This window comes from Castor canadensis, chromosome 18, assembly GCF_047511655.1.
Source record: "Castor canadensis chromosome 18, mCasCan1.hap1v2, whole genome shotgun sequence".
Classification (NCBI taxonomy): Eukaryota; Metazoa; Chordata; class Mammalia; order Rodentia; family Castoridae; genus Castor; species Castor canadensis.
In genome coordinates, this window is record NC_133403.1 from 35,064,485 (window position 1) to 35,079,439 (window position 14,955).

General features: G+C 50.2%; 1 protein-coding gene across 3 annotated transcripts in view; it reads left to right on the top strand.

Annotated features, from left to right (window-relative positions):
• Spring1 (SREBF pathway regulator in golgi 1) overlaps positions 1–14,955 on the top strand; it is a 94,009-nt gene that overhangs the window by 53,365 nt on the left and 25,689 nt on the right. The window contains exon 5 of one of the 3 annotated variants that reach the window (XM_074060841.1): positions 2,472–7,386. The exons of the other annotated variants lie outside the window; for them this stretch is intronic. Coding sequence (XP_073916942.1) covers positions 2,472–2,903 — 432 coding nt within the window. The 3' untranslated portion in view covers positions 2,904–7,386. Of the gene's footprint in view, positions 1–2,471; positions 7,387–14,955 lie in introns of those variants that run through there. 3 annotated transcript variants of the gene reach the window in all.

A 14,955-nucleotide genomic window follows, 5' to 3' on the forward strand; every position in this document is an offset into this window, starting at 1 on the left:
GATCAACTGTTGTTTGGTTCTCTTTATGTGAAATGCACTGAGTAAATAAAGGCATAGCAACAGAAGTGGTTTCTGGGTGCAAGAGAGAGAACTTGGGACTAACTGCAGCTGGGGTGAGGTTTCTTTCAGGACAGACACGGATGCCTGGCAGTCAGGAAGCCGTGATGGTTAGACACCCCTGTGAACACACAGAAAGCCACTGCCATGTCAATTGTATCTGAACAGCTATTTACAGCAAAAGACTACATGGTTCATCCAGTCTTTAGGGACCTTTGTCACCCTTGCAAATGAAGGGCAGTGACATCACCTATTAAACGCATTTGCACGTGATAGCCATCAGCAAAATAACCCCAATTCAGATTTGCAAGATTGGATCACTGTATCTTTTTGGGGTTTTTTTGGTGGTCCTGGGGTTTGAATGCAGGGCTTTGCACTTGTTAAGCAGGAGCTCTACCGCTTGACCCATGCCCCCAGTCCTTTTTGCTTTAGTTATTTTGGGGATAGGGTCTCGTGTTTATGCCCAGACCTGCCTGAGCTTTATTGCTTGAGGTGGGGTCTTGCAAACTTTTTACCCAGCATGGCCTCAATCTGCTATCCTCCATCTCTCTGCCTCCTGAGTAGCTGGGATTACAGGCATGAGCCCTGACGCCTGGCTTGGATCACTTGTATCTTTATGATACGACCTACTAACATGTATTCCATAACTGTTCAGCACCATCTTTTAATTTTAGGTCTGTGAGGGGCGGGAATGTTCAGAAAGCCAGGGCATCTTCCCAGAATCTACCTCCTTCCGACAAAGGGAACTTGAAACTACTGTGCCACCAAGCTGAAATCTAGTGTGGACACAAAGGGTGGTGGCGCATGGCCGCCTGCCTATCCTGGTTGCTCCCAGCTTGGGTTTTATGTGTGTGGAGCTGGGTTTCCTTCTAGGCTCCACCCTCCCACCCCATCCCTCCAAGGTGCTGGAACTCCAGCCAGGAGGGCATGTGACAATGAACGAGGGAGCCACCGCCAGAAGCAGGCCCACTCCTGGCCGCGGCAGCATCTGCTAGCTGCTTGTGACCTCCTGTGAGCCTCTCTCCACCTGGCTTGACTCAACATCTTCTGTCCCTGGAGAGAGCAGTGGTGGCTTTGAGTGTCCTCCTGGAGAGGTGCTGCTCTCCAAAGTGTCCTGTCTGGCCACCTTCCCTCTGAAGGGCAGAAAGGTCAAAGTCATCCTCACTATGTCCACCCTGAGCACCTGGCCCAGGGCTGCCCACCTGGCTGCTCCCAGGCTCATAGATTTACTTTGTCCCCAACCTCTTCTCTGAACGTGGAGGTCAGCCACCCTCCTACTATGGTCCTCTGGCTTCACTGTCCCTCACTGGATGGTCACTTTGCAGCTGTTTTCACCAATGGAAAAAGACCCTCTAATGAAAGTCCCTGCATCCTGGAGCCCAGCTCAAATGGCCCCAGTAAGCAGATGCCATCCACACTCATCAGCACTAAAGCCCTTGACCTGAGCGTAATTACGAATGACCTATCAGACAAGGTCCCCGTCACTCCCCAAGTGAGGGACACTGGGCACGGCCAGTTCTCTCACGTCCACTGTGAGCCAGGCTCCCTCCAGCCTTGCTCTCCCCACCCTTTCCCTCCTGTGCAGGGCAGGGAGGCTGTTAAAGGCATATTGTGGGTTCTTGTGGGTGGTGTGCAAGCCAAGCGTCTATGTAGACGAGCCTGCAGCTTGGTGTTAGACACCAAGGTTTGCATAGACTAATGGGGTCCCTGCTTTCATGGAGCCTGAAGGTCAAGGAGTTAAGTATAAAATAGCAGCAGTGGTGAGTACTCAGACAGAAGAGGGCTCAGCACAATGAAAGAATTGAGCAGGAGACGCGCCCTAGTGGTCTTGGAGGGTGGGGGTGGAATGGGGTGTCTGAAAAAGGCCCTAGGGACTCTTGTATTGATTTGTCCCTTTCTCATCAAGGAAAACAAAATCCAGCTTCACAAATAAACTGAGGCAGGAGTCATCAATACATAGTCATTATTATTATAGTCACCTTTTTCTTCTTTGATTTTTTAAAAGAAATTGAGCCTTTTCTTTTTTCGTGGGCCCCTCGAGGTATTACTATGCCTGAGGAAGAATTGGCTGTGGAAAAGGCTGTCCTGAAGAAAAGACGATTGAGCTGAGATCTGCACAATAAGCAGGAGTTATTTCAGTGAATCAGGCGTGAAGTGGGTGCTAGACAGCAGAACCAGCATGAGCAAAGGCCCTGTGGCATCGAACTGATGCTTGGAGAGTCTCAGGGAGGTGGAGCAGGGGGAGCACAGACAGGGTGACACTGCAGAGAAAAGCCGCTCTGCGACCACAGCAGTGGGAAATCAGTGATAAGTGTCCAGACAGGGGGGTTGAATGACATCTGAGGATATCAGTAGGAAAGGGGATGGGAGAACCAGAATGCCCCCAAAGTGTCCCTATTAAATCTCATCCACAGAGGCAGACCCCGCCTGGACTTAATTGGGGATGGACGATCGAAGGTCAAGGAGAGATCGAAAGAGGACAGCTGGTCTGTATTACCGGAGACAATATTTTCCCCAAACTGCGTTGCGTCCCCTGTCCTAGGCGGGTCCAGGAAAGTCCATTTCTGAGGCAGGATGTGTGTAGGTTTTTTGGGGGGAGGGTTCCTGGATACCCCACACCGACACGGAGACAGGGCGGATTGGACACAGAGCCTGGCAGTCCCAGGGAGCACCGGGAGCTGGACTGGCCTTTCAGAATCACCACAGGACCTGTGTGCTCTCTTGGGTTGAGGGCTGCCCCGGGGAGGGCCAGCAGCTGTCCCTGGCTTGGGCAGTGCCCCTGGGGACTCAGCTTTCAGCAGCTCTCACCGTGGGCCTCTGGGAGATGTGACAACATGGTTCAGTGACCACATCCCCTGACACCCCAAAGACCTCAGGCTGAGGCTTGGCCCAGCGGCCCTTGCACCTTACTGGTCTAATCTGGGTCCCAGAGCCCCACTTCCTGAGCTAACTGTGTCCCCCTCCGTCCTGGTAAAGGACACTCCACTCCACGGGCAGTGTCCAGGTTTACGGAGGCAGAGACGACCGGGACCCCACTTTGTCCTCGTGGGAGCTTCTCTGAGCTGTGGCTCCTTATGGCGTAACAGTGACTTTTCTTTTCCTTTGAGTGCCCTGGTGGAGAAAGGTGATTCAACCTGACAGTTGTCCCAAGAGTGTCATTTCACACACTTCGGTGGCTCCCAGTGTCTGGGGGCAGGCAGGGCCTGGGGTGTCAGAAGGGTGTGTCTGTCCCCCTGCCCAGGGTGCTTGCTCAACATGCAGGTGACCGGCCAGCCCCAGCCTGGAGAGTTTGCGGTCACATAGGATAGTCACCGTACCTGGACAGTTCCAGCAACCTCACCACATCTCGCACTGTAGGGCTCGGCGGTTCTGACTGTGGCCGGGTCAGAATGGGCTCCAGCCCTGGCAGTTCCAGGGAATTGTTCTAAGGCTCGGCCTTCTGTAGTCCCAGAGCCAGACACGGGGTCACACGCGGTCACTCAGGCTGCCGGGGAGGCAGAGGCAGGAGGATCTCGAATCCAGGCCAGCAAGGGCAAAGGTAGCAGCAAAACCCTGTAACAAAACAAAGCAAAACGAAGAGCTCCGAGATGCCACCAACCCCTCCCGCGATGCCACCAACCCCTCCCGTGATGCCCAGCACTGGCAGCTCACTCAGAGCCTATGCAATGTTCCAACCCGAGACCCGCCCGGTGGATTCCAATCTGGCACCGACACCGGCTTCCTCAGGATTTCCTTCCTCCAGTTCTGCAGATGAACTGCTCATAGCGCTCTCCTTCTCAGGTCATCGTCACAGCCACTGACGGGACATTCTGAGCCGTTGGGGACACAAGAGTGAGCACTCTTTCTGTTCTCAAGGAGATGATCTCTCAGGGAAAATGGACCTGCACAAAAATGGCCACTGTTTGCTCATCGACTCCGAGAACTTGCCGTGCCGGGCACTGGGGACACGACAAGCTCGAGACAGACATGGCTGAGGGACTCCTCCGTCACCGAGTGTGTGAAGTCCCGGGAAACGAGTGTCACGAGACAGGCCATGCCTCACATTACAGTAGCAGCACGAGCTCAGGATGGGGACCGATGGGGGAACAGAAAATGCTCCCTGTGTCCTCTGACTTGAACTTGGGGACATGGCACTGTTGAGGGGGACATCCAGGCAGAGGAAGCCACAGTCGTAAAAGCAGCGACAAGCCACTCTACGCCCAGTAGGACAGCTATAACTAAGAGAAAGGAAAACAAAGAAGGAGGGAAAAGAGCAAATGCTGGCGAGGACGTGGAGAAGTCGAAGCCCGTGTGTGTCGCTGTGGGAATGCAGAGTGGTGTGGCTGTTATGGAAAATGATTTAGCTCAAAAAGTTAAACTCCACTCCTAGATGCGTGCCCTAAAGAGGTGAAAGCACGTGTTCAAACAAATACTAGTACACGAGTGTTCACAGCAGCACACTTCACAATAGCCAGAAAGTGGAAACAAGCAAGAGTCCGTCAAATGAACATAGAGTTATGCGGTGGAATATTACTTGGCTGTTAAAAAGGAACGGAGTTCTGATATGTGCTGGAATGCAGACAGACCTTGAAAACATCCTGTGAGGTGAGAGAAGCCAGTCACAAAAGGCCACATAGCACATGGCTCCACTCACAGGAAATGTCCAGAATAAGCAACTCTATGGAGACCAGAGTAGATTAGTGGTTTCCTACGACTGGGGAGAAAGGAAAGCAGGGAAACTGCAGAAGGAGTTGAGGGATTTTACTCTGGAGGACTTGGAATATTCTGGAACTGCAGAGCGGTGGTCAGTGTGCACTGTGCGAAGAGCTCGGAATGCACTCTGAGGTGCATTCTTCTTATGTGAATTGTCTGTCTGTCTGTCTATCAGTCTACCATATCTATCATTTATATCTATCATCCATCTATCTGTCATCTATCTGTCACCCAGCTGTCTGTCATCTATCATCCAGCTATCTATCAGCTGTCTATCATCCGTTTGTCATCTGTCTATCATCCACCTATCTATTATCTATCTGTCATCCATCTGTCTGTCATCCATCTCTATCTGTCATCTATCTATCATCCATCTATCTATTATCTATCGGTCATCTATTTATCTATCATCCATCTATCTGCCATCTATCTATCTGCCATCCATCTGTCTGTCTGACATCGATCTGTCATCCATCTGTCTGCCATCCATCTGTCTAGCACGGGGAGGTGTGGAGTCCTCAGGGGAGCCCCGATGGTGGACAGGTTTGTGAGGCCGACTGACACAGGTGACGGAGGAGGAAGAGGGTGCCATGGTGGAAGTGCGGGTCGAGGCTGTCTGTCTACCTCTGGAGCGTCAGGCTGAAGACATTAACTTCCTTCAGTCCCAGGAGGTTCCTCTTCTTCCTCCCGGGGACGCTGGTCCTGAACAAGGGTCACCACTTCCTCTCTGAAGGGCCAGTAGGAGATGTTCCCAGCTTCCCGGCCACACCGTCTGTCACAGCTCTGCCACCGAGGCAGGAGCAGCCTCTGGCACTGCTTCCCCGGCCCTCCTGTCGTCTCTGTCCCTAGTGAAAATGACTTCTTACCTGACATGCCTTCCAATTATGGACTTTCGCACCTGAGACCATGGCCTCCATTGGCTGCTGGTGTGTGAGACCTCCGGCCTGACTGAGGTAGCGCTCACCCTCCTCCACCTTCACATCCTCAGGGCCGTTCATGAAACTTGGTGCTTAATGGTTGCTCAGCAGTGTGTGTTGAGTGAGTGAGTGACCGAATGAGCGAATGAAAAACAGAAACTTCTGAACGCTTCCTGCCTCCAGCTCTCCCTAATCCCAGCCTGGAGGAATTCTCACTCACACACTTCCTCTAGCTCAGCATTTACCTGTGTTTCCTGCAAAATTCACCCCAAAGGAGGGTTCCAGCAGGGTCCCAAGGCCAAAGGGGTTTGAGAAATTCTGGATTTTCTTTCCCTGTTTCCAGAGAACTTTAATCCCAAATTTCCCAAACCCTCTCACCATGGAAACTTTGTTTCTTGACTGTCTCCTAGGATTTGAGGGCTTCATATGTACACTTTGTATCCTATTTATAAAAAAAAAAAAAAAGTAGCAGGGAAACTGGTGGCTCACGCCTGTAATCCTAGCTACTCAGGAGGCAGAGATCAGGAGGCTCACAGTTCGAGGCCAGCCAGGGCAAATAGTTTTCTAGACCCTAGTCAAAAAAAAAAAATCACAAAAAAGGGGTGAGGGAGTGGCTCAAGAGCTAGAGCACCTGCGTAGCAAATGTGAAGCTCTAAGTTCAAACCCCAATGCTGCCAACCCCACCCCCCAAAAAAACCCCAGCAACAACGAAAGCATAGTAACAATAAAATTATCTTAGCTGGCAGGGCTAAGATAAATTTATTTTATCTTATTCTCTAAAAATAAATTTTCAATCCATAAAAACACACATTAGTAATGCAGACAGGCACAGAAGTGGATGTATTAAAATAACACAGATGTACACATCGATATATTCTTACAGGTCCTTGCAGGGCCACATCTACCAGTAGATTCATTCATGTGCTCATTCATTCATTCAACAAACATTACTCTGGACACTGGGAATACAGCAGTGAGAAAGCAAACGTCATCCTTGAGCAGAAGGGGGCTGGTCTTCTCCATGTGAATGTAAAGAAATGAACAGGTAGAATTGTGAATCCCAACACATCCTAGGAGAAGCGAGGCAGCACTGAATCTTCATCTCATAAGTGAAAGGGGACTGTTAGGACTTTTAAAGGTACCTCTGTGCTCACAAACAGATTGCTCAAAGTACATAAAGTATCTCTGTGGGGTAGAGCTTTGCCTTAGGTATGCTTGTTTTATAGATGGATGTGTTCTGAACTCAGTTTATAGATTTTAAAAATTTAAACCCAATCCTTTATTTGATAAACACCTCACTCTTTTCTTAGGTCTTTCAACTTCCTTTTTTCCCTCATATTTCTCCCTTTTCTAATCGCTGCGCTGGGTGGGGGCACATTGTGACATTTACAAAAGTTCTCACAATATATCAAATACACTTGAACTCACCCCGTCCACCATTCTCCCTCCCCCCCGCCCCGCAAGCTTCCTTTTTAATTGACCTTTAATTCACAGTCACATAGAATGGTTGAGTCTGAAGTCTTCCCCCACGCGTTCCCCCACCCACAGGTAATTACTGGTTTTTAAGTGGAAGCTGAAGTGCATAGTGGGGGCAGAAGCGGGAGAGGGGATCTCTTAGCATCCCATAGAGCCCCCCAACTATGGTCTCTTTTAATCAACTTGGGAAGCTGAGGTGGGAGAATGGTGAGTTTGAGGCCAGCCTGGGTTACATAGTGGGACTCTGTCTCAAAATGAGAGGGGGGGGGAGGGGGAGAGAGAGAGAGAAGCAGGAGGAAGAGGAGGAGGAGGAGGAGAAGGGGGGAGGAGGGGGGAGGAGGGGTGGGGAGGAGAAAGAAAAAGGTCCAGGTGATTCAGTCCGTCTTACCCTCATTAACCTAGAGCCTGTGGAGGAAAGAGGTCATGGAATCAGTTCAGGTCCCCACTGGTAGACACCCGCAAATGGGACTTTGTTCCTATTGGGTTTCCTTAAGCCAGGCACACCAGTGACCCATGCGGAGACTTGCAGAGATGGCTGCTGGGACCTGGACAGGTCTGGATGCAGCCTGAGCACCTGCCCAAGCCTGCACACCTGAACAGCCTGTGGGAGGGAGGTGAAAGGGAGCAGTTGGAGGGAGGTGGGCAGAAGGACAGACGGCTGTCTGCACAGGAAGCAGAATTGCAGATGCTTGCAGCCACAGCCTCCAGCAGAGCCCTGCATGGCTCTCCTGCCCTGGAGAGGGGAGAGGAGAGGAGGGGAGGCTGGCAGGCTCCTCTAGGGCGGCGGCCCGCCCAACCCCTGTCTGTCCAGGTTGCACGACCACCCCTCCTTACCCCCTTGCATTGATCCAACTTGCAGGGCGGGGCTGGCTGCAGGCTTCCTAGTGCTCTTAAACCTGTGTCACACTTCTTGACACCCACCCCAGAAGCGCCTCCCGTGGGTGGCTAGGTGGGGGTGGAGCAGCCCTGGTGGAAAAAAGTTCACTACACCCTTCAGAATCCCAAACGGAGGTCCAGAGAGGATGCCAGCGGGGCCTGGATACAGCAGACGTCTGTCCCTTACTCTAAGTGAAGCCTTATTTTGGGGCAGACAAATCAGTGGGGTGGGAGGTCAGGTGGGGTAAAGGGGTGAAAGGGGACTGAGGAGTGGGGGGTGTCAGCCATTCCCCTCGTTCACACAGAGCACCGCTTACCAGTTGGCATCTCCTTGGTGAACTCTGCTGTACCTCAGAATCCTTAACCCAGACCTCCAGGGTGCTTGTGGGATATCGACTTGGCTCTGGCTTTTGTACCTCTGTGCCTCAAGTCCCTTTCCACTTGGGGCCTGAGTTGTCCCTGTTGAAAGAAACAAGCCACCAAGTCCTGGGACCTACATTTCTTTCTCTTGGTTGAGCATTGAAGAGGTCACACAGATCTCTGCGGTGGTTGGGACAGAACCCAGCGTCACCACTGGGGGTCTTTCCCAGGCTTAGAAAATGTGGAAACTTGTGAAGATGTTCACATCCTGAGTGACTGGGGAAAGGGTGGTGGCGGTGACAGAAGGCAGCCCTGCAGGACACCTACCCAGGCCAGTCTGAGCTAAGCACTCAGTAAGAGTCAGAAATGTGTCCAGCTCCACACCAACCTGTACAGAGCCACTGTCACCATCGGGGTCACACACCACGAAACTGACTCTCCACTTGTCCACACCGCTGCTGCTCCTACTGTCACAGGGTCACCATATCCACCACGAGACAAAACAAAACCCACTTTTCACCCACCTGCCTGGTAACAGATAATAGATTTGATAATGTCGAGCCTGGTGAAGTGGCCCACCATGAAGCATCTGATCCTAATTACCAGGGGAGCCTGGAGGGCCAGGAATGGGGGGCGGGGTGGGGACACTCATCTTGTCTGTGTTTATTTTGTAACGCAGAAAAACAGCCATGCATTACTTGGCTCCATAACTCGCTGAAAAAGAGAAAGCGAAGGGAGTGAAGGAAAGAGAACCAAAGACAAAAAGGAAATGGACAGTTCTCAGAATCCAGACCCCAAGCAATTGCCTTTGAACTTGACCTCCTGGTTGCACAAAGTCTGCCAGCCTGGCTCCAAGTCTTGGGGAATTGTGTTTTTTTATTTGGTGTACATGTGTTTCCTGAGGACCACTGTGTCCCAGGTCTGTGCCAGGCTCTTTGTGAACCAGAGCATGTTCTAACAGTATTGCTGTACTTCTGTCCCTGTCTGGGTGCCTCTGTGGCAAATAAGGTCAATGCGGTCACGGCTGCAGGGCGAGCTAGTTTTCTCCTCAGCTTGATTTGTGATGGGCTCTCCAGAGCAGCTGCTGCAATGTTCACTTTGTACAAAGAGTGAGAAAGAAAGAGGGAGAGAGGGAGGCAGAGAGAGAGAGAGAGAGAGAGAGAGAGAGAGAGAGAGAGAGAGAGAGTGAGCCTACCCTATTTCTGACAAAATCTGGCACTCCTGGTTCTAATCAAAATACTGAACTTTGGAACAAATTAACATTCCACAATCCTGGCCGGGAAGAATTCAGCAGAGCCGACTTCAGTTCACGATCCCAACAAAAATAGCTTCTCCAGGGGAAGACAATTCTGCTAACAAGGTCACTTTTGTTTTGCTTCCCCTGCCATCTGGCTGAGTGGCACCAGGGGCTGGCTCTGGTACCAGCTTACTCTGCAGACAGGGATGGGAGCCGGGTGGCACTGCAGAAGGCTTTTCAGCCTCCTGGCAAAGGGTGCCACGCAAAGTTACCTTCAGACAGCCAGAAACACGGGCAGATGGAGGCCCCATTCCCCTCAGCTCGACTCTGCTGTGCATGCAGGGGGTGACACCAGCAGACAGCAACAAGCAGGTGGGGTGGGAGAAGAAGGCGACAGAATGGCAAAGCTTGCTCCGCCTGGCAAAGCATTCCAGAACTCAGCGTAATGCTGGCTCCAAAGAGCTGGGGGGTCTGAGTTCCAGAAGGGGAACAAAGAAGCAGGATTCCTCTCCTCCTCCTCCTCCTCCTCCTCCTCTTCCTCCTTCTCCTCCTCTTCCTTCTTCCTCCTTCCTCCTCTCCCTCACCCTCCTCCTTCTTTCTTTTCCTCCTTCTTCTTTCATCTCCTCCTTCTTTCTCCTTCTCTCCCCTCCTCTTCCTCACCCTCACCCTCCTCCTCCTTTCTTCTACTCCTTCTAAGCTTCAGCGTCTTTCAGTGATTGGTCCTGGTCATCAGGGACAACCTGCTTTGGCCTCAGTTATCCTCATCTGTAGAATGGGAATCACTTTCACAGACCTCATGCCATCGTGGTGGGGGGCACTGAAAATGTCATTGCTTAGAGCAGCTGGCTGAGGTTCTGCACAGAGAACCTGCTGTGAGTTTCTATCCTAAGAGAACTTCCGTGGGAGGAGCTTTATACAATGCATTCACATGGCTTAAATGGGCCGCCCAGAGTTCTTGGTAGAGACAGGACTTGAACACTAATGGTTAGGTTACAAGGATTATGCTTTTCCAGTCTTTTAAACTAGAACTGAAAAACCTTGAATGGACTGGGGGCATGGCTCAAGTGGTAGAGTGCTTTTCTAGCAGGCACAAGACCCTGAGTTCAAATATCGAATGAAATTTTAAGGAGTTCATGATATACTGAGGTCATCCATCTCCCGGGAAGAGTCCAGGGATCCCAGAGTATCTGCTAGGGACCAGGGTAGAGGGAAAATACCTTTAATAATGTGGAGGAAGCAGCTTCAAAATGATCAACTGCCTCCTTACTCTCAAATGAAGAAAAGAGTTCATTCCTACAATAGACAAACAAGGCTTGGACTTCTAGGTGATTTGCCTCTGGTCTCCAAGGGTTTGGAGCAGGGTGGTAAAGGGACCCGGGATTCTGCAATTGGGCTGAACAGAGGAATTAGAGGGTCCCACAGTTGCAGATGGTCCCTGCCTCAGGGCTGAGCTGGTATCTGACAAAGTATGGAAGGGACGAGCCCCAGGGCCATTTGCAAGTGCTCCTTGCTGTAAAGACACTGAGCTGCACTCAGGCTCTGTTGGTGCCTGGGGCTTGTCCTCCCAGGGTCGCATGGGGAATCCTTTGTCATTGTTCCCTAGCTGGGCACATCGCAGGCCAGGCTACTGTCCAAGGTCCATTCAGCCTCCACTGTGGAGGCCTCTCCGATCTCGGACTGGTGCTGTTTACTTGGAGGTTGCCATGGTTTGAACTTTGGAAACTTGGTGTCCAATGCACCAGTGTTGGGGGGCGGAGCCTCACGGGAGGTCTTCAGGTCATGAGGGCTCTGCCTCTGGAAAAGGGTCAGTGCACTTATCCCCTGCCCGGAGATGATGCAGCAGAATCCCCCACCAGGTATTGGCATCTCATTCTTACACTTCCCAGCCTGCAGATCTAGAAACATAGATTTCTTTATCTATTACCCCGCCTGTGGTATCCTGTTATCACAAGATGAAACAGAGTCCTCTGGAAATTGCCTGCTAGTTCGAGTTCACACCCCAGATCGTTACTGTGCCTTAATTCTCCACCAGGCAGCAGGCTTAGCTCTTTGTATACATCAGAGAAGGGAGGCACACCTAGGCCCTGGCCCTGAATTTCCCTGTAGCAAGAAACTAGACATTTAATACAGAGTCAGTCAAAGAATGGGATGGGATGGATATACAGAAGAACGTCCTACTGGAATATCTTGAAACAGGAAAGAATGCAGTGGCTACAGAATTTTCTACCAAAGACACATATTCATAACTTGACTTTTTGGGGGAGATGGGGTTTGAACTCAGGACCTTGCACTTGCTAGGCAGATGCTTTACCACTTGAGCCACTCTGCCAATCCTGATACCTTGTCTTGGAGCTGAGTTTGGAGTAGCACTTTGTGACCTCACTCCTTACCTCATTCACCAGTCTTGGGCTTCTGGTTATGCAGACCCCTGGGCAGTGGCTGGCTGGACACCCGAAAGACAGGGCACATTGGTGTTGACTTTTGGATGGTCCATATTTTGAGCCTCAGATAGCCCATTGCTTCTTTAACAGGTCACACAGTCACTCACTGTTAACACAGTGGTTTGTGGCCCCATAACCAACCCTCCCCATTGTCTCACCCGGCCAGGATGGTTGAGTGTAAGTACTGGGAGCTGGGGTGGTCTTTCTGTGATTCTCCAGGGTCCTCCTGGCCCTGGGAGCAGTCACAGGTAGGTGGTGGCAAATTGTTGAGTCTGTCTGATTCCCCACACTGGCTACAAATGCATCCCCAGGGCTCCCCGTCTGATGATGGGTGACAGGAGCCCAGTGTCTTAACTCTTCCCATCGAGAGGCTGGGTGAGGTGGCTTCTGATTCGTGCTGTTGCTCGCCCAAACTGGCCTCCCTCTTTCAGGCAAATGACATGGTCTGAGAGTGTCATTTTTGAGAGTGAGGCCAACAGAAAGAACACTGTGAATCACAATCAGGGTTTCCTGCTCCAGAACTCACAAGATGGGAATTGACCTCAGACCTCTGACGGTGACTGTTTACTGAGAGCTGGAAAGCCCTGCTCGTAGGCCAGCTAAGGAAAACCCAGAGCCCTGGCCTCCAGATGCGGGTCAATTGGGCGCCTGGGTCGTCTGATATATATATATATGTATATCAAGGAGCTCTTTGTTATTCTCCTAATCAGCTTTATTAAGCTGTGACTCACATGCAATAAGACTCTGCCTATTTTAAGTATGTGGTTTGGTGTGTGTGTGTGTTCGGTCCTGGGAATTGAACTTAGGACCTTGTGCTTGCCAGGCAAACAGTTTACCACTTGAGCCCTGCCTCCAGCCCTTTTTGCTTTAGGATATTTTTCAGGTAGGGTCTCATGATTTTGTCCAGGCTCACACAATGATCCTCTTTTTTTTTTTTTTTAATTATTCATATGTGCATACAAGGCTTGGGTCATTCTTGTCCTCGACATATCCAGGGTTTAAACAGATCCAGTTTAGGTACAGTCACAGACTAGCATTAATGTTGCCCTATGACTTCCTCTTATGTACAGACATTCTCGACACAACTCTCAGATCATCAAACTTTCTCCCTTCCATCAGTCTCCTCCTTTTCCACTGTTCCTATAACCACACCTCCTGCATGAAACTTGGCAGAGATGTGACACCTACCATCACGTTGATTACCATTATCAGATTGTTCCAAATGAGCAAAGAGTTATGTCTTCTGACTCCTAGGCTGCTGTCACAAACTGAATGGCTTAAAACAACAGAAATGTATTCTGCCACAGGTCTAGAGGCCAGAGGTCTGAAATTGCCATGTCGTCAGGGTCATGCTCCTTCTGACACCTGTAGAGAAGAAACCTTCCTTGCATTCTCTCAGCTTCTAGTAGGTTCATGAAATCCTTGGCTTTCTTGGCTCACCTCTGTCATACTTCAATTTTTGCCTCCATCTTGGTGTGTCTGTGTCTTTTCTCCTTTTCTTATAACTACACCAGTCTTGTTGGATTCAAGGTCCACAGGCTCCAGTCTGGCCTCCTCTTAGCATCTGTGCAACCTGATCTTCTAATAAGGTCATGGTCTCAGCTGCTGGGGATTAGGACCTCAGCATCTTTTTGGGGAGACACAATTCAACCTATAGCAATCTCTCAGCTCTTTCTTTGTCTCCAACATTATTTCTCACTTTGTTCTTTTAAAGAATTCGTAGAAGGTCCAGTTCAAAGTTCCCCTCTTGGTTATTTTTCCCAACTACCCCAGGAGAAATGAGACACCTCTTTGTCTATCTTTCTAGCATTTTTGCATTTCTATTAAAGATTCCATCACATTGTGTACAACTGAGGACAGAAGCCACCTTGCCCATCTGGGAATAGAGAGGAGTCCCAGAATCCCATTTGGTTCTGTTCTGTGGAGTTGATGTTCTCCCTTATAGACACATATTAAAAAAAAAATGCTAGTCTGTAGATTTGCAGATTAATGAGAAATGAGAATGCTTTCAAGGACTCTATATTATTTGGTTTTCTATTTTAGGAATTTTGTCATTAAGAACTATTTTGAATAAACATTTGGGATCCTATTTAAATGCCTTCTTATCTGAGGCCAGTCCCAGGCAAAAATGGGAGATCCTATCCAAAAAATAGCAAAAGCAAACAAGTGTTGGGGGTGTGGCTCAAGTGGTAGAGTGCCTGGTTAACAAGCAGTAGTCTTGGATTGTCAAAAGAAGTGCGTCCCATTAGCAGTCCCCTAGCACCTCCAACTTTCTGCCATCAGTAGGCAATACTCCCCTTTCTTAGACGGTGTCTTGCATACTGTAAGCATCAGTCGGTCCTCCCTCCCACTCGCCCCCAGGGCATCAGCCTTGAATATCTGCCTTAATAAGCAGAGTTTTTCCAGGCAGAGCCTGAATCTGCTTCCATTCCTAATAACACAATACCACAGACCGGAGGACTTATAAAGAAAAGAGGTTTACTTTGCCTTATGATTCTGGTCCTAGACTAAAGGATCACATCTGGCGATGGCCTTCTGGCTAGCAGAGCCCCAAGATGGAACAGGACATTACACAGCAAGGGACAAGGAGTGTGTGTGTGTGCATGGGTGTCTTCTGGGCTCTCTCCCCCTTCTTGTAAAACCACCAGTAAGTCAATCATGGGGATCACATCTTGTGAGCTTATCCACTACTAATCACCTCTAAACCTCATAGTGGTTGGATGAAGTCTCTGCCCTCCTTCATCTCTTACCATGGGGGAGGGGAGAAGACGAAGCATGCCATGGGACAGAGGGAGGGGAGATACACACGAAACCCAGGTACCTGGCTGCACAGAAGGAGGGGGAGGACGAGGGGGAGGAGGAAGGGGAGGAGAAGAGGGAGAAGGAAGGGGGGAAAGAG